This window comes from Syngnathus scovelli, chromosome 10 (genome assembly GCF_024217435.2).
Source record: "Syngnathus scovelli strain Florida chromosome 10, RoL_Ssco_1.2, whole genome shotgun sequence".
NCBI lineage: Eukaryota > Metazoa > Chordata > Actinopteri > Syngnathiformes > Syngnathidae > Syngnathus > Syngnathus scovelli.
Window position 1 is genome coordinate 9,971,000 of NC_090856.1, and position 27,881 is coordinate 9,998,880.

At 47.8% G+C, this 27,881-nt stretch overlaps 1 protein-coding gene across 2 annotated transcripts; it reads right to left on the reverse strand.

Moving 5' to 3' along the window:
• Nucleotides 1-10: 10 nt before the first annotated feature.
• LOC125966637 (actin remodeling regulator NHS) lies at nt 11-27,868 on the reverse strand. Of its 2 annotated transcripts, XM_049716976.2 has the most exons (9): nt 27,168-27,861; nt 9,512-9,658; nt 9,206-9,339; nt 8,818-8,880; nt 6,533-6,728; nt 5,076-5,210; nt 2,712-4,958; nt 2,498-2,600; nt 11-2,293 (listed from the first exon to the last, which is right to left on the reverse strand). In XM_049716976.2, exons 1-9 carry the CDS (start codon nt 27,463-27,465, stop codon nt 1,702-1,704), a joined length of 3,915 nt encoding a protein of 1,304 aa, XP_049572933.1. In that variant the 5' UTR covers nt 27,466-27,861; the 3' UTR covers nt 11-1,701. The 2 variants fall into 2 exon arrangements, with proteins under 2 accessions (XP_049572933.1, XP_049572942.1); XM_049716985.2 differs by lacking the exon at nt 8,818-8,880 and having other exon boundaries at nt 27,168-27,868.
• Nucleotides 27,869-27,881: the final 13 nt, after the last annotated feature.

A 27,881-nucleotide genomic window follows, 5' to 3' on the forward strand; every position in this document is an offset into this window, starting at 1 on the left:
GGCAAGGTGATGTTTTTCCAAGCAGTCACATTTATTTCTCCTTTTGTAGGCTACACGTTTCAACTCCATCACGTCGTTTACTAACAAAATAAATACAAGACATTTTTTCCCAAAGCTCAGAAATGTACAACACTTTAGAGTCCATGTAAACACGTTTTGTATTCTTTTTTTGTACACGATTCACCCAACGCTCATCTCATTTACAGTTTTGTACAAAATCTAACTACGTCCACAAGATAGCGTTGTAGTCTGAAATGATCCGGTACCACGTCAATACACGAACAAAGGTCACAAAAATCACTTAATCAGTGCTAAAACAAAACAATAAAAAAGATGGAATGACATAAAATTCTTTGTGTACCCTGTTAGCATCTTCGCTATGATAACGTGTCATTAATATACACACAAGTTAGTGGGTGGAGGGTTTTAAGGCCAAGCGGATTGTACAAAGGGGCAACATTGGTATAAAGTTCCTTATTCTTTAGGACAATAAAAAGGATTTCAGTCAGTGTCTATTATTGCAATGTGTCATCTCATAAAACAATAGAGCTCTGGATAAAATAGACTTTGCTTTTATTGCTTAAGTGTGGGATGGGGAGGGCCTGGGTGGGGGTTACCGAAGGGCGTCACAAAATTCGTGTCCAACCTGGTTCCGACATGCGTAATACTTACTCAACCTTTTCCAAACGTTCTTAAAAAACACACCAAGTCAACCAAACCACAAACAAAACACCTTTTTTTCTTGAAAAAAAAAGTCGATCCGCTAAACATCATTACAACACCTCCCACGTTTTTTCTTCTTCTCCGCACGTAAAACTACCTGCTCTCCACCATGGCACATATCGTCAACTTTATTATTTTTTGCTTTTACCGTGGTACAGTTACAAAAAAATCTTAATTTAAAAGTATCTCATGAGTGGTTTGCGCCAAGCAGTCTGACTTGTGATGTATTCACGGAATACATATAATTTTTCAATATTTTTTATGTCTGCATGCCGGCAAGAATTACAGAGACACAAGAAGAAGAAAAATGATTATGTAAGAAAAAAAGTCCTGCAATTTGTAATTTATTTAGATCAATAATGTAAATTCTCGGGAAAAATGCCAAATATTTTCAAAAGGGAAAAAATAGTCATTTTCATAGGTATTAAAATAGTTTTCTAAGAAAATATTCAGGATTTAGTGTATACTATGCTAGTGTATAAAAAAAAAGTAAATCCCTTTCTCCAAAAATACATAGATAATGTTTTTTGCTATTTGACGTTTTGCATGAACATATACTTAATTTATGTAAAATGTTCCATTTTGGCAAAAAAATTCCACTTTTTTCCCTCCGATATATTGAACTCTTTTTCCCTCTAAAATACAACTATTGTTCTCTGGAAAATGTTGAGTTAAAAACATACACGTTTTCTTGTCTTTGTCCTAAAAATATTTTCTCCCCTCTAAAATATTTTCATGTGTTTGACTTTTTTTGGAGGGGGAACAAACGTAAACATTTGACGTATCCCCCTCAAACTATGTAAAACTCTCTTGAAAACATATTGCTAGAAAACCAAATGTTCTGTAAAATTAGATAAATTATTATTATTTATTTATTTTCATGAAAATATGAGTCTTTCCCACCTCCAAATTGTTGTTCTTAATAGCTGACGTGTTTTGGACATGATGTGCAGCGAAGGAAGACGAAGACGGGTGTCGTCAGGCGAATCGCGGGCGCGGCGTGGCCGGCTCGTCGTCGTGGGGGCTGCCATCTGAGTTCTCGGCCTCGCCCTCGGAGATGGCCTGCATGGGCGCCGAGTAAAAGCGAGCTCGTGCGGCGTAGCGGCTGCTGTTGGCGGGCGGTGGTACCCTGGCGCGGCCCAACCTGGATTGGGGCGATGCCCAGGATTTGGGCGAGAAGAAGCCCTCAGCGTCTGGAGACCTGGCCGTCGCCTCAGCCATTTCTGTCGGCACCTCGTCCTCTCCCGCCGCCTGACCTTTGGGAGTCACGGGACTCTTGAGGATCTCGGTGGCTGACATGCGGTAGCTGGACTCGGAGCGGCTGCCCTTCTTGAGCAGAAGCAGTTTGAACTCCTCGTTGGAGGTGGTGGACTTCTTGACGTTCCTGTAGATGGCGCCGGGTGTCCTCTGAGGGCCCGAATGCGCCGACGAGGGCGAGCTGCTCGCAGGGCACGGGGAGCTGGCGGGGCTGCTGCCACCAGGGGGCGGCGGTGTGTTGTTAAAGGATGATGGGCCGTTCCTCGCAGACAGCTCGCCGGAATCCTTCCTGCCTAACACTTTCCTTTTCGACCTGAGTTGTAAAAAAAAACCTCCAGTTAAACATATGATGCAATTTTTCCAACTTCTAAATAAAACTTTTTCTCTCCCAAATATTGCATTAGACTACAACTTTGTTCTGGGAACAATATGACTTCTTTTCTGAAAAGTCAACAACTTTTTTGTGTTCAGGAGGAAGAGCAGACTGTCGCGAGCGAGTGAGCGGGGGCTCACTCACCTGTGGATGACGGCGAACAGGTCGTCGGTGGTTCGGCTTTTGGCGGGCGACAGGAAGATGCCGTTGTCGTCCGCACACGACTTGTCGCTCGCTGCTGCCGAGCCTGCCCAACAACATGACGTTTGAACATATCTCAGACAAATACGCTCGTCTACGTACACGTGTTCATTTTTTGAGAAGAATATTGCATTTTAACACAAGTTCCTTCCCTTACTTTTGCTCAGGTTCTCCTCAGCAGCAAGTTCCGCTCCCTGGTTTACTGCCGACTCAGCATCTTGGTTTTCTTTTTCACTTCCCGGACTGGCGTCAGGCGTGTGATCCAGACTTGGCATTGAGGGACAGAGATGTTGGTCAAGCGGCGGCAAGGCAGATTCTGCATCTTCCTCAATTTCCTCATCTGGTGGCGGCGGCGACGACTCTGCTGTGGTTTCACCATTGACGAGCTCGTCATTGGAAGAGCCCACCAGCTGGAGATCATCTAACGAGGCTTGGGGGTCTGCGACGCTGTCGGAGCTGACTGTGAAATAGTTGTCGTCATGAGGACTTGGGTCCAAATCCTTGGGGATGGAGCGCAGCTGGACGGCGTGCAGCGCGGCGGGAGTGATGGTCAGGAAAGGTCCGTTTGCTATCTCAGCTTTGGCCGACTCGGCCTTTCCATGATGATTTTGGATTGGCGTCTTCTCGTCGCAATGAAAGGCACTTAAGGAGATGGTAGGCAAGTCCAGGTCCTGCTTGGATGCGAGAGAGGACTTCCTTTCTGGAACTTTGGGTTTCCGCTTTGCGCAGGAAGGAGACTGCGGGCCGGGGAAGAAAGCGGCAGGTAAGGCGGACGTCGGGGTCTCTGACTGGCTAGAATAGCCGCTGGAGGGGCTGGCCAGGCCCGCCAACTTGAAGTCGCCCTCAGCCGGTGTGAGCGAGGGCGTGGTGGTCCCGGAGCCCGACTGGGATGCCTGCGACTCGGCGCCGTCCTGCGACTTGACGCACTCCACCACCGTGGTGCCGGTGGCTGTGCTGGAGTTAGATAAAGAGCGGTAAGGGTCGCTGGATTTCAGGTCGTTCAGGAGCCACAGGTCCGCGTAGTCTGACTGGACCACACCCTCTCCTTTGAAGGAATGCGCATCCGTGGAGGTGAAAACACCCAAATCGTCCAGCTCCAAAGAATCGTCCACCCCCCAGACACCGGGAAGCTCTCCACCTGATGAGGCGGACAAGACCAACTGCAGGGTTTTCTCCTTGGACAGTGGTAGCTTGGCTTCCGTGAGGACCGCAACGCCACCCTCATCGTGTATCATCCGGAGCGACGAGCTGCGCCTGGGCGGACAAGGTTTGGCTTTTGGTTTCCTCAAGGACAGGCAGCGTCGCCCCAGGGTCGCGTGGTCCGAGTAGATGTACGTGAAGCTCCTGCTGCCTTTCAGCCCGCAGTCAAAGTGCATGGAGGTGTAGTAACCTTCCGTGTCCTCCGAGTAGTGCGACACCGTGTCAGCTTTCTCCGAGGGCGGCTTGTCGGAGAAGCTGCTCTCACACGTGGCCATGCTGGTGAAGCTCGGGCAGCCCAGACTGCTCTCAGCCTCCCTGCTAGGCTCAGGGCTCAAGTCATGAAGATGACGAGCGGGGTCCGAGTGCGAGTAGTTCCATTCGCCCTCCCCGGGAGCGCCCGCTTCCTCTAAGATGTCCATCGCCGTGGAGGAGAAAGAGCCCTCCCTCTGAGTCCGCAGCCCGGCGAACGGATCCAGCGTGAAGCCGGGGTGGTCCACGGTACCGGCGTTCAAGGAGAGCTCTGAGTCGCAGCGGGCCAGCGGGGACGTCCCCGGAGCAATAGTCTCCGAGGTCTGCGAGGGGCACGTGGAGCTACTGCCGCTCCAGTTCCCGCTGGAGGACTGGTGCTCGTCCTTGTGGTCCACGGGGCCCCCCAAAACGTTGGCTGCCGACACTGAGTGCACGGGACTGCTGAAGGTGTCCGAGCTGGACGACATATCGCAGCTGCCCATCTCGGCCATTCGGGGCAGCTGCGAGCGTGCCCGCTCCGCCCAGCTCCTCTCGGGCATCCTCGACAGCGGCTCCGACCCGCCCCGGTCCTCGGCGCCTTCCTCCCCGTCCTTCAGGATCAGCTCCTCCTCGCAGTTGAAAGGAGAAAGTTCCACCTCATCCTCTTCATCGTCCGTTCTCACCCGGCCGCCGTCTCGGGGGAGACTGCGCGTCCGCAGCTGGGCGACAAACACGTCGTCGGGGCCGCCCTCCCGAAGAGCGGCGATGTCGCCCGCCGACTGAGAGAGGCACAGTGCCGCCCCCTGGTGGCCACGCAGGGCACGGATTCTCCTGCTGGAAGGCGCCCCCGAGATCAGGAACTCCTCGGTCTGGCAACCCGAGTCTCTGGTGAGCAGGTGGCTGGCCAGTCCCTCGTTGTCCAAGCTGGCGTGGACGATCACGCTGCGTTCACGGGAGCCAGGTGAGTCGTCCGAGTCTGAGATGGAAATGAATAACAAGGTAAATTGAGTTAAAATAAATTCCAACAAATTGAATGAAATAACAAGAAACAAAAAATTATGAATAAGTTAAATATCTCAGTGAGCTAGCTTACCTGCAGCAAAGTCCTGCAGCTGCCTGGGGACGCCGGCCACCGTCCTGCGCCTCCTCAGCTTCCTCCTGCGCTGCAGCAGCGACTGCGAGTGCACCAGCGAGCAGCGCACACTGGCGTCTCTGTCGAAGCCTACGCCTGCAAAACCAGAAAGGGGAGGCGGGGGGATTGCATAGGGTGGGGGTGGGTGAGAAGGAGACGTGTGAGGGGACCTTGTTGAGGGGACTACACTCCCACGCTGTCATTTGCAACTAAACTTAAATAAATGTGGAGTGTGCGGCGCCAATATGGCGCTTTGCTTGCGCCTTCCTGGCTGGATCAACACAAACATGTAAACAATACATTTTAATAGAACATTCCAATTTCGTCTTAATGACCACAAGCAGTGTAGAAAATGCATAATTGTTTTGGAGAAAAATGCAAGCGTGGATAAGAAATAAAAAAAAACAAAAAAAACAAGACATTTAAAACAAACAAAAAATTAATTGGAAATATATGAAGGTAATTCTTAAAAATTAAAAAAGGAAAATAGTTTTTAAATCATATTACAAATATCAACAAAAGTAAAATGTAAAAAATATAAAAAATATTTAAATGTCATCACTATTAAATATCATTACTGAATTATCATAATTAGACCATTTAAAAAAAAACATTCACAAAAGCAACTAAAAATGGACTAAAAACGAATGCATAAAGTTATGTAAATGAAAAAAGAGCAACAAGAAATTAGGACAAAAAATCTGCCCATTCGTCGCGCTTAATTCCAAATGACCCAACTTCATTATTTTGTTGTTTCGCTGCCTTCCACTTTGGTCACGATGCCGATCATGTGATTAAGCGCCACGGCAACCCCCCCCCCCCCTCCACACACACACACACACACACACACACCACCACCACCACCACTTACACACACACTTTGCTTACTATGTGCATTCTTTTAGGCTGGAGCAAGTGGGAGTCAATAACTTGGATGCGACTAATCGGCATTGGTGTCACGCCACCACGCCGCTTTGTGGCGCCACAAAGCGCTCCCCCGAGCACTCCGGAGCTCGCACAAAAGCGCCGACTGAGCGTCACTTCATCCGCTGCTACCGCAGTTAATTGTGCAAGTGTTTTTGGGGGAGGGCGGGTGGGGGAGACCTTTACAGACGACGTATTGTGTGACCGGGCAGTCCGCGTGGCGCAATTATTATATTTAACTGCGGCATTTGCAGCGCTGGTAAGCAGACGCATGCATGACTTTCTTAAAATGGTTGACATTCTGGGGTCTTTAAAAACACCAGGGGCTAATTTTTATTTTTCAACGTTTTTTGGGCCTTGTTCATGACGTATCGTGTTTTGCCGAGACTGCCGATACCAGCTACCGATACTTAGACAGAGACAGATTGTAATTGAGGAAGCAAAACGGATGCCCGGGGTGGGAAAACACAAAAGGAATGCAGGAGCATACTCACCAGTGACGTTGATGGGGACGACAGAGGAGGCGACCACCTGCGAGTGGCATTTCATCCTCTCCTCTGGAGTGGGCAGCGGCAGCGCTCGCGACCAGTTGGTCTGCTTGTCCAAGGTGCTCGGCGTGTTGGGGACAGGAAGCAGCTTGGAACGCTGACCGGGCGACGCCAAAGACGCCGAGTCGGGCTCAGAGGAGGCCTGCCAACAGAGACGCTTGTCACTTTCCTGATTTGTTGCCATCAGTGAATTAAATAAAATGGTGGCAACTGCGAGCATGCAAATGCAAAGTATCAGAGTCATGAGCAGGACAGCGGAAGCTCAAAACTCCATCGCACGAGTCAAAAGTGTGAAAAGGAGAGCTCCCGTCTTTGCAGGAAGTTGAACACGCGAGTAAGATGTCCTTGTTGACACACTAACAACATGCCGCAAGCCCTCATTTGTCATGGCAACATGCAGCTGTGGGATGTCTCGCCACCATCTGCAGCCCCCGCCCCCCCCACACACACACACACAACTCAGCTCAATGCAAAATGTCAAAAGGCTACTCCTGAAAAGTTTCTCACTCCAACTCTGTGGTTAGAAAAGAATATTAAAAGAATATTAAAAAAATACAGAAATGTTGGAAGAAAATTAGAAAAAAATGTTAGCAAAATGATTAGTAAATAATAATTAACTTTGGGGAAAAATACAGTGGCGGCTCGGTGGCGCACTGGGTAGCACGTCCGCCTCACAGTTAGGAGGGTGCGGGTTCGATTCCACCTCCGGCCCTCCCTGTGCAGAGTTTGCATGTTCTCCCCGAGCCCGCGTGGGTTTTCTCCGGGCACTCCGGTTTCCTCCCACATCCCAAAAACATGCTTGGTAGGCCGATTGATCACTCCAAATTGACCCTAGGTGTGAGTGCGAGTGCGAATGGTTGTTTGTCTCTGTGTGCCCTGCGATTGGCTGGCAACCGGTTCAGGGTGTCCCCCGCCTACTGCCCGATGACGGCTGGGATAGGCTCCAGCACGCCCGCGACCCCCGTGGGGACTAAGCGGTTCAGAAAATGGATGGATGGATGGAAAAATACAGTAAGAAACAGAATCAGTAGATATTAACTAAAAATATTTGAAAAATAATGAATTGATTAAATAAAAATACACAAATTTAGAAAAAAAAGACAGTATTGGACTCAAATACTATGAAAAGTACAAATATTGGAAGGAAAAACTCTTAAGTAAAAAAGTACAACAAAAATACACAAATAGGAAATACACTCTTATTAGGGAGAGAAAAATACTTAAAATATTTTGGAAAAATACTACACTAAATGTTAGATTAAAATACAAACCCATTAAGAAAAGTGGACTGGCGTGCAAAAATTGTAACAATCTCATAATATCAGAAGGAAATATGAAGATGTCAGCCACACTGTGCCCATCTGGCACCTTCACAGTCCAGCCAATCCAAAACCTTTTTTTCTCACATTACCTGGAGATGTCCGGTCACGATCGGGTGCTTCACGCTTGTCGCCACCCCCGCCGCCCCAGCACTACCCCCCGCACTTCATCGCCAGCGCTGCCTCTTTTGTGCTTCCCGGCAACACCCGCGCACAAAGGACAAAACCCCCACACTCAACAAAAGATCTCCTTGGAAACTTCTCCCGACTGGAAACAAGTCAGACAGGGAGCAACTGCGGTCGATTGGAGGAGGAGGAAGAGCAGTCACAGCAGAGAGGACAGGAAGTGGGCGGCATGCCTTCGTGTGCCACGAAAGTGCTGAACTTCCAGCAGTAGTCTCCTCAAGACATCCAGGCAAACGTGTGTCACCATACCAAATGATATTTTTTGCATGATTTTTTTCCCAATTTGTCCGATTTGTATTTAGTTTTGGAATATTTTTATCCACTTTGTCTCAGATTTGTCATGTTTTTTAGTTGACATATTTTTGTCTGGATTTTTTCTACCATTTTATCCAAGTTTGTGTGAGATTGATTAAATATGACCTTTTTTTTAAAAAGTTAATATAGTTTTAAATGAATTAATTTAACCTAAGTTAAGTTTTTGTCATTTTTTCTAAGCCTACATTATGTCCGTTCAGATTTCTTCAATCTCTCCTGTTTTCTTATCTCTGTTATTTCAGTGCGGTGCAAAAAAAAAAAAAATTATATATATATTAATAATAATTGCCCAACATTTTGAAAGGGTTCATATTGAAGAAAGATGATGTTGAGGAAATGTTAAAGAAGAAAGTGAGAGGACAGCGAGGAAGGTGGGCTGGGCTGGGCTGGGGTGGGGGTGTTCTGTGTTACCTTTCTGTTCCAGGGGGAGAAGTGGCAACATTCAGTGGGGGAAGGCGGACGGGAGCTGGGGTACTGAATTCAACCAACAAAAAAAGGGACAAACAAACAAACAAACAAACAAAGAACAAAATGAAGACAATGAACATGTATGACAACACACACATAAAAAGGAAGAGGTTTTTTTTTTTTTTTAAAAACGAAGTGTTTTGAATTGCAAATCAAACTTGTAAGTCAAAGCACCTATGAATTGCTAACAGTGCAGTTTCTTTCCAGCCAGCAGAGGGCGGACTAACACAGCTAAAAAATACTAATTGAAAGAGGGGAAGGGCAGTAGACACACAAATTGTTACCACAGAGCCCACAGGGCTTGTGGTGTGTGTTTTGATTGTTATCTCACCGCCGTCAAGCGCACCCCCTTTCTGGCTTTCCTGGCGACAGCGGGCGTGGATGGGTTCATGGGCATTGGCGGTAGGGCCGAGATAGAGATGGTCACTCGGCGCTCCCTGCTGGACAAGCGCCGCCTCCGACAGTCTGCAAGCGAGCATGAGTCAAAATATGAAATAAAAGTACTACAATATAATAAAACAAATACAAAAAAGAAAATAAATTGGGAAAAAAACAATTAAAAGCCCAAAAATAAGAAAAACAATGTCTGAAAAGCTGAAAAGATTATGTGCTAGCTGTTGGAGTATTAGAAAAGTACCTGCATGCAGGTGCCAGAGGTTGGCATCCTTGTGCATCTCTTGCAGGCATGGCGGACGGGTGGCCGGGCGTAAGAGGTTCCTCTGCTTGTGCCAGGGAGCCCGAAAGTGCCACGTCAGCTTGCTCTCTACGTCCAGGTCCGACACAGCTGCAATCAGACAAACAAACAAAGTCTGAGCGGGACATTTGCACTGAGGCTTGTCACATGACCGCTCACGTGACAAGCCTTCTGCTGCCTGCGTTGTTGTTGTCCCGGAGCAGGGTGCCCTCCCTGCTGGGATTTGACTTTTTGACCTTGCCCAGGACCGCGTGTGCGTGATTTTCACAACAGGCAGAAGAGCGCCTGTGCTCTTAACTTCCACTTTGACTGAAAACACAACATGGAGCTAAAAGCGTGACATCGTGAAAGGTTTCGAGCAGCTTTTATGCTCAGCTGCTCTCCCCAAATGGAGGAGGTGGCTAAAAAAACACACCCAATCATCTGGTTGACCTCTAGACCGCTTTCTCCAACAAGCACAGCTGAGTGGTCTGCGGCATTGGAACAAATGTCGGCCTACTCCTATGAGAAGACAAAAATCCATGTAACATCCATTTTCTAGAGCGCTTAACACCTGACCGGTCAGCAGCCAATCGCATACAGTCAAAGTGTGTCAAACTCAAGGCCTGAGGGCCCGACCTGACCTGTCATCATTTTTGTGGCCCACTTAAGCAAGGAAACTGTTTACTTCATGTTTCATTCAGACAAAAGTAGTGCTTTGTTGCCATCATTTGGCATCTTGATGCACTGTGACACCATCACCCAATCATGGCTCCTCCTCCTCATTTGCATGGCAGTCAGGAGGATAATGTGGTGAGACCTTCAGGCCAGAAGGAGGAGGAGAAGGCGGGACGCAAGCCTGCACCTCAGCCTTGTAATTTGCTCTGCCGGGAGCCAGGCCAAACCTCCCGACACCGTCACACACCGACAATTTTTGCCTGGTGGCCTGGGAAAAAAACAAGCCCCGTTTAGCGTAAACACACACTTGCACACAACACAATGGGAAAAAAAAAAAAAAAAAAACTTTATGACAGAGTTGCGCAATGCAATTATGCCAAAATTAAAGTCTGTCTTTGGACTCCAGCGCATCTCGTCGCGTCAATGCAACTTACGTATCCACATTCAAATTTCGGATGACGCTCGACATCAAAGATGACGACAGCGCATGACTCACCTGAATTGAGCCGAGGCGCTGACGGATTATGTATTTAAGATATTCATCGCGATTTCAATCTTTTTTTTCCCCCCGGAGTGCAGCAGTGAAAGTCTTTGGGAGGTCTGATTAGTGAAACACAAAGAGTGGCAGAGTCTGGCGGAACAATAACAATAATACCCCGCCGAGCCGCTAATCCGCTCTGAGCCCACAACCGCCGACCCGATGATGACGACCCGGTCAAGACACCCGTCTATACTGTACATCGCGCCACAACACTTTATTTCAACAAATCTCTTCCATTGTTGACTGTTTCACATAATCTCTTAGACAACATCCCTAGAAAATCACAATACCCCATCGCTGAGCTATTATTGAAACAGGCCCTCGGGCTACTCGTGTGGTTTTTGGGTCTTCCACGTTGGTGACCCCCGGCCTTAGACGCTGTGATGTCACGCAGATTGCCGATTTTTGTGGTAAGGATGCATAAAAGAGGGCGTGTACCCCCCCCCCCCCCCCCAACCATCTGTGGAGTATACGGCTTTGTGCAGATATTTATGAGCCCGTCAGGCGGGTTAAGTCATGCTAATGGTTTCATGCAGCTTTAGGAACTGATTGGTGGTCGTAACGGACCACAAAGCCCATTGCCAAGTCAGCAGCGAACACGACTCCAGGCTAATGAAATCTGGTACTGCAGTGGGACAATATATGAGCCTTGAGGCACTCCGTTTACAAGACTTACTCGTTTCCTGTCGGACGCTTGGGTAATATGCGACGGGAGAGCCATTAACAGCCAAACTGAATCAGCTCCTCATTATACTGTATCATCAACTCAGTGAGTGCGTGTGTATGTCATAATGTGGGTGGAGCTTGCCATTTGAGTGAGATGGTGATTGGCCCACCCACACCCACACCCGCACCCGCGCGCGCGCACGCACGCACGCACGCACGCACGCACACACGCACACACGCACACACGCACACACGCACACACGCACACACACACACACACACACACACACGCTATTGTGTAATAATCGAATCCACCACAACCTAAATATGTTTCCATGTGTTGCGGCCCGAGCCTTCTTGTTTGTGAGTGAAAGCGAAAGCCGCATGAATGTTTTAGAACGCTATTAAACACACACATTCCCACTTGCACACACTCGAGGAAAGGAATGTGTACTTGACAAAGGAAATGTTTCCAAACGTATCACACAGATTGGAACAGTCATTTGACGTCTCCATGTAGCGCTTACCAGAACCTCCCAAATAAAAGTGACCGGTTGCAGAGAAAGTGAGCGGCTAGCTTGAGGTTTTCACGACGGAAAGTCACCGCGGGGGCAGCGCGGTGTAATATGAAGCAGCTGACGAAACAGGCGTTACACCATTTTTCTGGAGCGTCACGAGGTGTTCCCAAAGCAAACATGCCAAACAAAAATGACAATTATTCATAACTTGAACTAATCCAACTCACAATGGCGGTTACATTTCCTGATTTGTTCATTTAGTGGCTAACGATGAGAATAGTGAATGTGATTCTTTGGTGCTGGGCCAACAATCAATCAGTCGCTTGACTCCTGCACTTGTCAGGCAAGTGATTAAGTAGCTCGTGTTGAGCTGGTCAGGAAGCAAAGCGCTGCTTGATTACAGCTTTGCAATGGCGTCAGAGCCCCCCCCCCCCCCCCCCCCCCCCCCCTTTCCCAGTTCCCAGCACCGCATTTTAGACGGAGGTCAGGACGCCCACCTCCTCTGCCACATCAAAGCTGCAGGTGAAGGCAGGGTGAGGCCATTTAAGTAGGTGGGGTGCAATAAACAGGCGCTTCATCTGCTGCAATAGAGTCCACGCAAGCCGTGTTTATAGATATGGTAGACGAAGAAAGAAATAAAATCCGCTGCCCCTGACTCGAGAAGCTTATTCATCAGGGCCCCTGGAATTGGTGCGAGGTCGCCAGTCCGGCCTGGCAAAGGGAACCCAACAAAAACATTTGACCTCCCGAGTCAACAAGGTGGCTCAGGTGGACGGAGGCAGAAGGCCGCCTTGTATAAACATTTGCCTCTGCTTTTTGCCGGCCGGGCCAGCAGACGGAGCGTGAAAGCCAGAGGAAGAAATACAGACGGCGAGCGAGCAAGAGAGGGAGGGAGGGATGACGCTGTTGCGGTTCGCAGAGACACAATAACGGGCAAACTCGAGAGGCTGAGCAGCTATAAATGAAACGCACCGCGGTCGGGCCCGGGACACGGCCGCTGACCCGCTTGTGGGAAAGTCTTCTTCAGCTGCAAAATATCCCACGGCAGGATGGGAACAAGTTTTGACAACAAGGTGAATCTTTTGGGGTCAGATAGGCTTCCCAAAGTTTTTTTTTCCACTTGAGTTTTTCGTGGCTCTCTGACAAGACGCCGTTTGAGAGTGCTTGCTTATCGCAACATCCGTTAAAGCTTATCTGCGGCAAGGCCGGAGGCCCAAATCGTCACCCTTTGCTAATCTCTGACACGTTCTGGACTGTTTCTGCCTTGGTCCCTGAGGAGCTAACTGGGGAAAACGTAACGAGTCGGCCTGCGGGGCCGCGTGTGGTCCGAGTACAGCGCGCGCGGTCAGAGCAAAGCGCTCGCTCCTCCCGCCCCCGATGACTTCCTCAAGTCTGGAATGTCGGCATAATGATGGGTGCCGCTGCCATGCCAGCGCCAGAAATGTGGTGCCACCCGCGACTACCAAATGCGTGCTTACAGACGGCGAGTGTAAAAATAAAAAGATCAGCTTAAAATATTCTCTTTTCGAAAATCAGGCAAGAAGAGAATTTTGTCAAATGAGGGAAATGTGGCTCCCGTGTTAAATGGACAGAGAAAAAACAAACGGCAAAGACGGATAGTACCACAAATCAGCGTTAAAGTCAACGGGAGTGGCTTAAGAAAACAGCACGACACTGACAAACGTGGCATTTCACATATGTTAGCATAAAGCTAAAAAAAAAATAAACTGGTTGAAGCACGCACGCTGTGCTTCTAATTTGGAGACCTGAGAATCACAAAATACTTCATGTGTTTTAACAGTTTTAAATGTATGCCAACGCCCACCAGAGCAACACTCCCCTGATTGGAGCAGATGTGCCCTTCTCACCAGGATAGTCCCACAGTGGCCAACTTTTCCCAAATAAATCACAACGCCAACACATTTCTGCGAGATAATAAACGGACGGCCCTGAGCTGTTATGGTCCGCTCCGGAGCCTCTCGAGTGGAAACACTTCCATATATTTCCCGTCTGAACACGCATATGCTAAACAATGGCTCTGTTTTTAAGGAGACGCTGTCATAACAAACGAATCGCCCTTCTCGGCTCGAAGCACCTATGGGAGTTTCACACCATTTTGTCTATCATCAGTGGGCTTTGTGACCATATATGGACATCCCTCCTGGCTCTCCCTCTGGGGACACGCCCCCTGTGCCTTCAGGCATAGGGGAAAAAAAAGAAATGCCTGGGGGGGGGGGCTTTAAACGAGGGGGCATCTGCTCAAGGCTGAGAGATCACCAAAAGGAATTTCTTTATTAGTCTCTCAGCATCAAACATAAAACAGCAAGAACATCCCACCTTTGGCCCCTTTCATGCAGAGGTTTTGGCAAAATGGACAGTCATTGGCTTATGCCTTTCACACAAATCACAGCCGAGCAGCAAAACTGTCGCATCAGACATGAAACAGAAGAGGTCTTTATTCATATGGGACCTTCACACAGAGCACAGCAAAATATGTTTCAGACAGCAGCACAGCATATTTCCTGTCACCAGCCAGCTGCTAAGTGTCTTAAATCTGGAAATTTACAGGTCGATCCTCATTTTGTCATTGACAGGCAGCGTCAAAGGGTTGAGCAGAAATTGACAACCAAGGATAGAGCATTTGTCAAACAGCAAAACGACACAAGATATTTTCATGTGTGAAATCGTCCAAGTCGGTAACTTTCGCACAACAGCCACAGTGGGAAATATCCTGGAAAACCTTGAAGTGTTCTCTCCGTGGATTTCTCTCTGCTCGACTTTGAACTTGTAAAGGAGCCTTCAACAAGATGAAGTTACAAGGCAAACAAGGAGCCTTATGTTAATCAATTAGGACATTTGACCCCCTCCTAAGCGCCCCTTCCCCCGCTCTACTCTCAAGTTTCATGCACCGCTGCAACTTCCAAGAAGAAAATACCTCAGCGGGGAGGTGGACACACTCGGCCGAGAGCCCGTCGAGTCATCGCTCTCTTTCTCACTGATATGTTGGCGTTATGTAAGACATTTCACGTGCCGTCAACTTGTCGGGATATAACACGCCGGTGTCTCATTGGCTGCTGCGGATGAAAGGCAAACTACACAACAAAAACACAGACGTTATTTCAAAAGTCATGATCTGGGTTCAAATGAAAACACATTCGGGAGGAGGGAGGATGTCATTGGACACAAGTGCGTGGTCTACCGGCCAATGGCGTTACACGGCTTTGTGTGACGGCGGGGGAGAGGGGGAGTGATTTCATTGTCTTCCCCCATTTTCATTGGCCTTCCCCATTTAGGAACATAATTTGTTAAATAAACAGCCGGGTGGAAGACAACCACTACAAAGTCCGGTCTGGGAATCCCGACCGGAGTTTCCGTGTGCCCGGAAGTTTCTCTCCTCCAACCTAGCAGAGAGAGTTAACTCAAGACAGGTTGTCAGGAAAGTAGCATCAGTGTGATGGCAATCTGGCTGCGATTACACCCGCAATTTGTTGGTGAATTGACGGCGTTTATGGGATGCCGACGCCACGGCGTGCGCTTTCACGCGGAGACATGGCAACGGCGCGATCGCATCATTAGGCGGCGTGACGTGTAAAACAGTTGTGCTTGCTTTTCACACAACAGGGGGGCGTGTCTGTGGTTCAGCTTCATACTTTGATCCTGGTACGGTGAAATGAGGTTAGAAATTTACCCCAACTACACAACAGTGATGTTTAATTCATAGCAGCAAACTTTAGAGGTTAATAAAGGTTTGAAAATGAAATAAATTGGGGCAAAAACGTAAACATTGACGGCTTTTGCTGGGCGGCGTGAAAGGGGCTGGGAGTGTCAAATGTTTATCTAATGGCAACATTTGCTTGCAACAAAGCAAAAGTGAGCGTCACGTGTAAAACTTCACACCGTCGTCCATCCTTGCATGGCAAAATCCCACCAAAAGTCGGGATGAACAAAATCAAGCCGGCTCCAACTTTCTCGTGTTGGTAAGCTTTCTGTTCCATCGTCAAGGAACAAAGTGTCAATTGAAGTCCACCAAAATCCGGTCTCAGATTCAGAGGAGGGTTGAAAGGGGGCTTCTGAAAGACCACCAGACTGGCAGCCAGTTGTGCGCAACCCCCGACCCTTCTGGTTTAATTGGCTTTTATCAAGTCCCTTCCCTTGAGCTTCAGGAGATGAAACCGGAATCGGAAGCACATGAGGCCCAGTGTCTTTTATCGTGGCCAAAAGAATATACTCTAAATATTTCACATTGACCTTTCCACCGTGACATCACACGTACTTCCGAGTGATGGCACCGCTCATAAATAAACCAGTGGGACGAGTGGAATGAAAGTGCACATCATAATAATAACGCCGACTCTGGGTCAGCGACATCGGCCGGCCAGATGTCAGCGGGGTGGGCGTGGCTTGCGGCTGAATATTAACGAGGAGGCCCGACTGCACACATGCTTTTGTCTTCCCCGAACAGCATCGAGAGCGGCCAAGGCAGATTAGGGGCGATGACCCGGATTAATGGGCTCAGGTGACGCGCGGCGAGCGGCACACATTCTCGGCAATAACAACAGTCATGGGCAATATGGATTTAATACGCCAAAGATGTCCGGGCATGGGATGACATCACCAAGTGTGGGGAACAAGCTGACCGTCTGACCTGCTAATGCTCAGGCATTATTACACGACAGGACAGGACAGGACACACCCTTCAGTACTCACGATTACAGTAGCTCAGTCTGCACAAGTGCAGCATTGTGTTGTCATGCTTTGCTGCTTGCGTTGTGGCCCGGCTGTCATCGAGCGACACGTTGTGCTTGTGTGCCTCTAAGTGGCACGTTGCCTCACTGGCATTTGTGAACAATGAGTAATGTTGCTGCAGTCATCATCACTTTGTTGACGCGAGGAAATGAGGTGCCGCCGGCTTGTCGTTTACACTTGTCACTCATTAGCCGCGTTGTATTCGACAAGAAACGCGGCGGCGTCACACCTCACGTTTCCTCCGTTATGCCAAGTCCAGATGGATCTCGGGGTCACGGGCGGAATGTTTCAACAGCAAAACCCCCGAGGTCGTTTGGCAAACGGATCCCCTTCTCGACATTGCTCCGATCTTTTGCCGACCTGCGTCGAAGACCGTGACCAATGTTAGCGAGGTGCTACCAACCACAGAAATGTAAACAAGTGAAACAAAGCTGGAAATGAAGACCAGATTTTGAGCACTTCCTGTTTAACTCTGGGCAGGGCTGACTTTTCACTGTGTCCTGAGACTTGAGTTCTTTACATAAAGTTGTTGAAATAAATATGAAGTGTCTTCTACGCAAAAGTGCACAAGCCAGCGACGGTAAATCCAGCGTGGACTTCAAAGGCGCTCGACTGTCGCACGGATGTTAACATTCCGCCTCCATCGTCATACTTTATACGTCCAGATGCTTGTATATAATCTCTTCAAGATGTTACCGGCTAGTATAACATTTTCAAACACGCTTTTATGTTTTTTCTCAGGGGGGCGGGGATGCTTTCATTTGGTGGCCACGTGCAAAAGCCGCATCGCTTATTGCCGCGGTTGTAAACACGACTGTCGTGACGTACTTTCGGTTTCTCAAGCAGGGTAAACGCACACCAATAATCGGGACAAATTGGAAACTGTTTTGCCTCCCTTCTGCTCATAAACATTAAATAGAGACAACTACATGTTATGCATTCAACCAGACTACACGATTTACAAGAATCTGCTAGCTTAATGCTAATAGATGTGCAAATCTTTATAGACAGGCTAACAAAACTAAGATCAATTTTGTGCTTAGACATAAAAAAATATTGCTGTAGTTTACTCTTCTTTGTGTATTAAATTCTACACAAACCATACTGCCAAGGCACAAACACCTGAAATTGTGACACAAACTGTATAATTTGAAACACTAATGTTTGCGCTGCAACTGACAAATATTCTAACAATTAATTTGTTGATGAATCAAATTGAGAACTTTTTTTTAAAATTTTCATTTATTTCAGATTAAAATCTGACAATGTGGACAAATTCAGTTTGTCCACATTGTGTTTTCCCCCACTTTCAAATCTCCAGTACAGGAGACTGGCAAAAACACACTGTAAAAAAACTGCCATTGAAACATTCCGATGATGTCATGCACGTACGGCCGCAAGCGACAAATACGTTGCGTGCAAATATGCTCGTTTCAAAACAGGCAGCTGCTTTCTGGCTCTCCATCTGTGAGATGTATGTAACTGGACGCACCACCAAGGGGCTTTGTTGCTGATTAGCAAGAGCCGCTGACCCGGGGTCAAGGGTGCCAATCCCGCCGTAGCGACCCTTTGTCAAAATATACACACGCAAGGTATTTTAATGCAGTGATTTGGACCAGATGCCGTCACAGCTGCAAAGAAGTGTGAGCATTCGCCCATTGGAGCTCCATTTGTGAGCGCTTCCCATTATGTGGCGGCGAACTCTCCCATTTTTCAAAAATGTCGACACACAAATTATGCTCCAATTCTGGAATGATCTATAAGCGACAAATATATTAGCCTAACGCTGTTGCCAGTAAATTCTTATTGGCGACTGTCTCCCATTTGGCAGCAAAAAAGACAGTTGGCCTCCCTCATGAAGCGTTGTCGTAAATTACAAGGTGTTCCGCAGATAAGGAGGAATCAACCGTGGCGATAAATCAGCTCCAGCGTCGAGTGCCTCGGCACCTTGCCAACGTCTTGCATTCGCGCCGACCACGTCGAGGCCGTTGAAAGAAAAGCGGAGGGAGGATGAGTGGAAAGATGACGCCATAACTCTGAATGCCAACCATCGTAAAAGTCAACCTGTGCCACGAGTTTGAATCGCAGTGGATTCGGATCGCACACGTTGAGACGCTTGTCCGTTTTTTTCAACAAACAGTGCACGTTTGAGTGCATCACTGGCGAATTATAAGCGTGCCGTGCCGTTGTTGAAGCAGCCAAACGGGTTGAACCGAAAATTCCTCGGGAGAGAATTTTGCAAGAAAGCAGTCGAGAGCACCAAAATAGCGACTTGAATCAAGCATCCCGAACGCACTCAATTTTGCAACTCAGCATCCGAAAAGCTCAAGACTTGTGATTGGTCGACTCCGTGGTGCTGATCCAAATGCCACACGGCCCCTTCCCCCCCTGGCCCTCCGATGTTTTCCAAGCAAAGAGATCAGACACTCATAATCTCCATTGTCCCATCCCGGACGGGGGACGGGGATCTCGAGCGTGGCCCACTTTAACCAGCGCAGCCATCTGCGGAGTCACAGATGGCGCCGGCACCAGCGAGATGATTCTGGACCAAAGATCCGCACACGCACGCGAGGACGAGACCCTGAGCCAAGGCGGAGAAATTGCTTTTGCCGGGGCGATCGGTCAGAGTAATCCGTCTTGGTATGCGCTCGGGTATTCACAACGCTCTTAAATCCGGAATAACAGAGCACGCCGTGTTTCACACGTAGCAAAAAAACAACCCAGATCGACGAGAACTTAGTCACATGTGTTTTGTTTTAAGGAATTCTCCTTGCTGCCTGAAAACGGTGAGCGTACTGAACCTGTTCTTGTGAGAACTAATGTACACAAATACTTGTATAAAACGGAACAATTTTGGGCCCTAGTTTCGTTTTCGTCCTGAGGCTATGCGTCATTTCAAGCAGAAATTCATCTATGTCGAGATGCCACCTTGGCATTTAGCGTGACGGCGTGCAAACGACGAGGCTATAAAACGAACAAACGAGACACCGACACACTCTGGGGACTCTCGAAAAGTCAAAGAACTCAAATGAGAGGGCACCGCCAAATGGGACATTTCTTCTTTTGGACAAAGTGCTGCCGAGGTAACGCTCCAGACGCTCCTTGTGAAGAATTCCAAGCGACCATTCAAAGCGCCTTTACAAGTGTGACTGCGCTGCGAAACGAGCGCCCGCTTTTACAGCAGGTAAAATTGAACTTTGGGTTGAAGGTGAAAACAGGAGAAGGAGACAACCTCCTTGCCTTTGTGCCCGTAAATGGAGAGGTAAATGAGAAGCACAAAAACTTCCAACGGCCAAAGTTGAAGCCAGCTGGCAGGCACAAAGAAATCCGCTAGGGTCTGTCTGCCTTTGCCTGATTCCACTTTTTCTTTTTTTTTTTCTGGCCTCCATTTGCCAGCGTTAAGAGGGCTCTGGAGGACTAAATTCAGACTTGGCTGCTCAGATTACAAGCAAAAAAAGCCTTCAGGAATGACACGTACTAAATAGACAAAGAATGCGCCGAGAACGGGATGGACGGAGAAACCACACGAAAGCCGACCACACATGTTGAAACCTGAGGTTTTCGAGTCCGACGTTTCCTCCGTAGACAGACATTTGGAGTGCGCCAAAGAATTTATGCAGTAGGCGTCTTGAAACGAGTAAACAATGGGCTGAACATTGGCAAGGTGTGTAAAATTTCAATTTTAAAAATGGATGATGTTTGTTGAGAAAAAAATCTGTTCAGTTTTACGCTGTCTGGTTACACTTTGGCAAAACCGTGTACGGCACTCTGGCAGTGCGAGAGACCTCATTTTGATATCTGGTTACACTCTGAGTGGAAATTCTGGTCATACAGTAAAAATGATTAGCAAAGTCTTGCTATGCTCTGGCAGGAGAGTAGAAATTGTTTCCGACGCTGGCAAAACAATGTACGCTTTGGCATGATGGTGGAAATCATTAGCGATATCTGCTTACACTCCGGCAGTGCCGTGGGAATCGTTAGCGATTGCTCTCAAGCATTGGCTGAAATAAAAAAAATAGTAACTGCCCCAAAGCTAATTTGACTGAGCATCATGAAATTTGCCAGGCAAATCGTTTGTATGAGGTCCTTTCAAAGAGATTTAAGATTTTTTTCAACTTCCTACCAAAGTTGAAGCATAAATGCTAGCTCAACGTGCAATGCTAAATTCGGGGGGGAAAAAAAATCATTTGTGGGCGGAGCCTGGCGGTCGCTTTTGACGACGCACCATAAAACCCGAAACTCATAACTTAACCAAGATTGCAAAAAAACGTTTTTTGTTTTTTTTTTCCAAGAAAATGTTTGCCAAAGTCCAAGTTTTGTTTTGGGGAGTAAATCTTCGAGGGGTTCGCCATATTTGTGTGTGTAGAAAGTGAAAGTGTAATGAAAGCCAGGCGCGGGCTTGGAGCCAACAGATCGACGCCCCGCCTGCTCGGCTGCAACTTCAGGTACTTTCCTCCCAGAGGGTGGGAACGCTTCTTTTTTTTCCCCCTCAAACTAAACGTTGCATTGACCTTTCATTAGTTGTGTGACGCAACTGCACATTTCCCACAGATGATTTGCCTTTTAAAGCTTTTTACAAGATCAAACTCTCTCGGGTTTCACAGCAACCAAAACTGAAAAGAAAAACAACAATCGTGCAGATCTAATGCTCGGGATTACAGGGAAAAAAACTTTTTTCATGAGAAGAGGAGTTATACACCTTGTGTTGTGCCATCAAAGGATTATCCAAATCCCAGTTTGGGATTGAAGTCACCTTTGTTCTTTGCTCATGATCCCTTGCGCTTCTCACAGTAGCCCAAAGCCTTCTTCAGCACTCTACCGGAATAACGTCTTCCCGTCCCAGAGGATTTATTCCATACTTGGCTCCGGGGTAAACAGCCCCAGCAGACAAAGTTTGCTTTTAGCCCTCTTGGAATCGCTTATTCGATATTCTTCTGTTTTATCCTTAAAACTACTACCCTCAAAAGTTACGTACCACTCAAAAATTCTAAGTACACCAACAAGATTTGCCGTGATGTTATAAAATGGAGGAGAAAAAAAAGCCCTTCTAGTGAGTCTGCCAAAAGAGTCTAAGCGAATAATCCCTGAAGGCCCTGCGGAAAATTGAGGCTGTGAACTTTGTTGGTGGCAGCGAGACACAAGTCCAGCAGCCACTTGACAATCCATCCAGCTGTAGTACAAGAAACAATAAGACGTCTTGTCCCATGATCGGGTGTCAGACGTGGAAGTTCCCTCCGAGAGCGACCTTTGCGCCGGTAACTAGATCTTCCCGTTCGTGGAAATGCCAGTTCGATTCAAGTAACTAGAAGTAAACATTTGACAGGACACCTGGGAAGTTTTTGAATGTTGGGCTATTTTTACAAATTCCCCCAAAACCCAGCAGGCACTATTTTTGCCCATTTAAGGAACACATCAAATATGAACTCAAAAGTGATTCAGTTAAATGACAAAGCAGCCGGTAAACATAACAGCGAGCAGGTCAGCCATTATTTTCCTCGCCCCAGTGGGCCTGTGTCACAAGCAGGTTTGGCCGAATCCCCAAAAATGAAGAAAAAAAAAAAAAAGAAGTGGGATAGCGACAGAGAGAGAGAAAGAGAGAGAAGAGCGACCCGAAAGCACGCATGCCAGTCAGAGAAAAGGAACCAACATGCCCGAGGGGGCCCGCCGAATAAAAGATGAAGGAGGAGGGTGGAAGGAAGTAACAAAAGCCCGAGTGAAGGCCGGCGCTGCCTCGCGTGCGCTTGACTGCACAACAAGCTCAAATGGCGTCCTCTCACGCTGACCTCAGGTTAATCCACAACTTTTATTGACCCCTCATGCATGGAAATCATCAACGTCTCGTAAATGAAGTTAATATTTAATAGCAATTGGAATAAATCTTTGAAGGAGTCCTGGCAAAGGTCAAAAGGACTTTTTTGTGGGTCTGCTCATGATGGACAAGCCCACCAAATATCACAAAGCTCTGGAGGCAGATTTTTAGACTTGCGTGTTTTATGGCGAGTCGTCAAACTTGTGAAACGCCGGGCCATGCCTTCAAAGGCTTCCGTTGGCCCGCCGCGGTGACAAGAAGCAGAGCGAGCCCCCAAACGTGCGTATGGGGGGGCTGCGTAAACACTCCTCGCCTCCCACTCCAGCGTTGGCCTGACAAGTGAGGAAGAGCAGGAACACGCAGCTGATAACAACCATCACGGGGGCCGGAAAATTAAGGAGCAGGCCCCCAAATAAAGTTGGAACACAAACAATCTTTGGAGCCAGGAGAGCACACACGCATACTTCAAATCACTTTGAATTTTGGTGGGCAAGAGTTATTGCCTGAAAAGACATCAGCCATTTTGGTTCCAGATCATTTTAGCCAAACTTGTGTCAGAAATCATTTTAAACTTGGGAAGAAGCTGGCAGTCATTTTATGGCAGGATGGGCTCTTTATCTCCAGATATACGAAGCTATCTTCATGCTTGTTTTAAAGAAGTGGGGGTGGGGTCAAAACGACTTGACCCCTGACCTCCTGCCCCGTGCCCCCTCCCCTTCACAACACAAAAGAGCAAACACGGACGCCCTCCATCTTGCAATTAGAGCGGATTTGGCCTTTGACAAGATGGTGAATGGCCGCCAGGTCGGCAGGGCGGCGAACGGCGTTGGAGGAGGCCTCATCATTAAACTGTCAAGTCAATGTCAGCTCACGCTTCATTTTGGATGCTCTGCTAGCAAAGCAGCGGAAAAACCTCCAGCACAGCGTTTAGACTAAAAGCTGAAGCCTCGTATTCAACTTAAAGTTCGCTCAGCCGGCTCAGCGTTTTGTCTGCAGCGGCTTTTTGTAAATCCTGCGTTTGTGTGTGTGTGGCCTCGCCCGTCTAGCTCGAAGCTAAACTCCAGCGCGGCCTTTATGACGTCTCCCGTGCGAATTCTTTTCCGTGGCAACCTGGGGAAATATTGACAGCAAAGGAGAGCAATAAAACTCGCGTGGGCTCTTTTGGTTGTTTTTGTCTCGCCGGCCCCCCGTAGCCATCCGGGCCCACCTGCGGTGAGGACAGCTTGAAACCGAAAGCATCAAGGGGTGTTTCTGAGGAAATTGTTATGACTCGCATATCTACCACGAAAGATTAGGCGGAAGTGGGAGATAATGATTGTGAGTCACCGACAGATAAAGAGCAGGCGTGTCAATTTTTAGTTCTGGAATCAATCGGCATTTTGTGTGTTTGACTTTTTAGAAGTGTCAGGAAAATATGTTGGGAGCAAACATGCCAGCCGGCATTTTCAACAGGAAGTGTCAATTTGCGGCCTTCGCCATGCAGGTGTTTAGACTGCCATCGGACTGGAATGTCAACCTGAATCGGCCGGTCGCCTTAGAGAAAAAAAAGACCTTTCATCGTCAATCATCTCGCATCCAAAGCACCTGCAAAGTTTGAATGGGGGAGAAAAAAATGCTTCAAGGCTGGTTTGGGACGGCCCACATCCTTTACGCCGCTTCAGCTGTTGGCTGCTAAGATTCTGGACTCTTTACAACCGGATCACATTTTCTTTGGAATTTAACATCAATTTCCGAGTTAGTCAAGTGCCCACGATTGATTCTTCAAAGTATCTTTGAATTTCTTGGAGTCTCTTGAGGTCATTTGAAGGCTAAGATGGTTTGGTTAACTCTCTGGTCCCACACAGGTTTGGCTTTTGTTTGTTTTTTTTTGTTCCATCTTTAGAAGAACCAGGAGGTGGGCTTTTGTTCCCACCTGCATTCCCACAGAGAGGCCCGGATTGCTTTAAAACGCAAATGTTAGCCTAGCCGGCCGAAAATATACAAAAAGGACTCTCGGAGGGATTTCGGGTTCAGGGCCCATCTCAGGAGTACTTGCCCCGCAGGAATGTTAAGTGTAATCGCTCACACATTTCCCAACCAATCCTCCACACCGGGCAATTAAAATCTCCAACCTTGTCCCAGAAAGCGAGAAGAATCTCGCTTCCTCCCCACTTTGGGAGCCCAGGGGTTCCTGGTCATTGGATTTTGGGAATGCTTGACTTGACATCAAAGATTCAGTGGCAAACCCTTTGACAACTCGCTGGACTGGGAAAAACAAAAACAAGAACAAATACAGAAGCTGCCCTGTCAGAATGTTTTGTGTAACCCCAAAGGAAGCGCCGATGACATCAGCGAAATAATACAAAACAGTATCAAGGCTGTCTGGGCCCAGTCAATGTCTGGGAAGGGCAGGGAGGGGGAGAAGCAAGCCTTTGAAAGGCGCTGGCTTGCTCTATAATTAGCAGGGCCACTAAATCAATGGCAGGTTGTCCGGACCTGTCGAAATATGCCCGTCATAATGAAAGAGAAACAGAAAGAGCTCGTTAGATGTCGTAAAAGGCGCAAGATATCCCGTCGGCCTGCCCGTAGACTTTGCACGTTTTTAGTGTCCTATGACAGAAATGGTGGCTTTCCAAAAAAAAAAAAAAAAAGATTACGATCCAATGCCTACCCACATCACATCGAACATCTAACGGTGATTATGAGTGTATCCTTCACTGACTGGTGTGCAAACCTCGCCTAGCAACTCTAAGTCACGCTAACAGCCAGGCCCGATCAATCAAGGCGAGGCAAATGCGCTTTTCCAGGCAGCGTAAACGATGAGTCAAAGTCCTCTTCCGAGTCATCCCGGCCCGGAAAAGGCGGCGGGAACGTCGCGACTGCGCAGCGGGCCAAATGAAGCGGCACGCTCGCTCAAGCCAGCGGAAAAATGGATGCGGAGTGTTACATAATGCGCCGTGCCCGAAACGAGACCTCTGCCATGGCTGGACAACGCCCGGGATCCAACGCATACCACATCAACTATCCCAGATTCATCTATGGAAGAGCTGATTCTGATTGTTTTCTGTTTTTTGGTCTATGTTTTTTTTAACAACACTTTAACGACATTTCGGAACGTTAAAAATATTTCCTTCCCGTCTCTATTTCTACAGCCTGAGCGAGAAGCTGCTCAGTTTTGGGACAGGAATGTGCTGAGCTGCCAGCCATGTGCTCAGTTTGGGAAAAGCCACGAAACTTAAAACCCGAGCCGGCTGGATGGACGGACGGCGTCTGGCTAGCGTGCCGCGCCGTCCGCGACTGTCCAAACGTGCTTTATGGGACCTTTGCCAGACGCCTCCCTCAAGCTCCTTTGCAGTGGTGAAAAGTTGTCCTGTCTGTCATTTGAGCCCACCGGCCACCTCACGAGAATGCATGAGAACAATTCAAGCATTTTTATAAATAGAGACCCTCACGTTTCAAGCATATTCAATCATTACATAGATTAAATAGATTAACACAAAATTCCGATTTACCAGCAGACTAAACGCAACATCGGCACATGGTGGTGCTGCATGTTTAATTTTCCCATTGAAGAAAAATAATCATCATTGAAGCACTTCATTATGACAAATGTGTCCTTCCTTATCAGCAAATTGGACAAATAAGAGCAATTCGAAAAGTCCCCCAACCCCCGTGCCCTCATTTACACCGATTGTCATGCAGATGAGACACGGCCATGTTATTAAGAATATCCACTTCCGGATAACAGGGGATCAGCAAGTTCCTGCAATTTCAGGTGCGTATTATGCGTCTTCTACAGCGAGGAGATGCCCAAGTGCTTCCTGATGCGTGCGTGTGGGCTTTACAATACATAAATACACTCTCCCTTAACATAGCGGGGTGGAGTGGGGGTTGATGGGAAGAGGGGGCGGGGGGCACTTGGTTTTAAAAGAGCCAGGCATGGCCACATGCTGTGTTATCTGGGTCATGAATTCTTAACTGGCAGCCATGCAGAGTTCAACCTGTTTACTTGCATGAATGAGACAAATAAGAGAAGGCTGCCCGGACACGCCTCTTCAACAAGTCACACGCAAAAAGTACTTAGAAATAGGATTTGTACCTTCAAACATCATCCATTGAAAGTTTGTAGATCACATCATGTTTATGTGCTATCAAAAAGCATTTTACTTGAAGCCACCGCAACTTGAAAAAGAGCAAAATGAGAAGGACAGCATGGTGACTTGTTGACAGAAGTGCAACCTTTCAGGCTTTCTGTCTCTGATTGGTTGTTTTTCTTCAGGCGCAGTTGTTTTTTGTCTACCAAATTTAAAGGCACGCAGGGCCAGAAATTTAAAAAAAAATTCACGGAATACATATATTGCTGTCAAGTCATGATAAAAAAATCTTTATTCTTATTATTTCATAGCTTGGAACTACTTTGTTAATATACGTATTTTCATAAAGTCATAATGTTGGTACTTGGAGTGTATTATTCAGTGCTATTTAGTGCAAAAACTTGATATAGATACCTGATTTTGATGCAGAAGTTTAGTGTTTGGGTGATTTTCACTTCATTCGCAAGAAAAAGTGAACCGTAAAGTGTTCAAGACAACTTGTAACACTTTAAACACACAAAAAAGTAACCTTTATGGATAAATGAACGAGGTAAATTAGTAGGTGCGCAGAAAAAAGGTGTGTACTCACGGACTGCCTCCTGTTTGGGGTCCAGCACGGAGCAAGTCTCCTGGAGTCGTCCGACCTTCCTCTGCAGCCCGCGGAGCCTGTGGCCGGTGGCGGCCAGGTCGCCCTCCAGCTCGTGGAACACCGAGCAAGCGTGCTTGGCCAGGTCGGACAGTTGGCGGAGGGTCCGGGCCAGCGCCACATGGCTGACGGACAGCAGGTCGTGGAAAGGCGAGCCCCTGTCCGCGTCCGCCTCCTCCTCGTCGCCCTTCTCGACGCGGCACATGGACCGGGGTTCCACCAGCCGCTTGAAGAACGGCATGTCGCTCGGCGTAAATCCGCTAAAAGTGAGGTGAAAGTGGCCGCAAAAGGTGTCCACGCCTCGGGCCACCGTGATCCGCTCGGCGTGGCTTCAGAGGCACCCCATGCTTGTTGCATCTGGAAGGGCGGACTGAGGCGCTCCGGTCATCTGCCTGCCTCCGATGCTGCTTGACTTTTTTTTTTTTTTCTCTCCAGCACCACCACAGCAGTTCCACAGTAATTCGAGGTGGTTTTTAAAAACTAAAAGGGGAGGAGGCGGTAAAACACGGAGCGGAACAGCGGAGCGGAGTTCTTGGAGCAGGATTCGACTACGAATGGACGACAATGGTGCCTTCAAGGACGCTGGGAAAACATCTTATCGGCCGGTTTAGACAAACATGGGGGTCACTTATTGAGTTTGTTATAAATACATTGCAA

What these genes read in the sequence shown, in the direction of transcription:
- LOC125966637 (XM_049716976.2), bottom strand. Translation starts at nt 27,465, where the DNA reads ATGCCGTTCTTCAAGCGGCTGGTGGAACCCCGGTCCATGTGCCGCGTC. An exon ending in GCTGCAGGACTTTGCTGCAG is followed by an intron (nt 4,959 to 5,075) that starts GTAAGCTAGCTC and finishes TTTCCATCTCAG; the next exon opens with ACTCGGACGACTCACCTGGC. An exon ending in CTGTTCGCCGTCATCCACAG is followed by an intron (nt 2,294 to 2,497) that starts GTGAGTGAGCCC and finishes TTTACAACTCAG; the next exon opens with GTCGAAAAGGAAAGTGTTAG.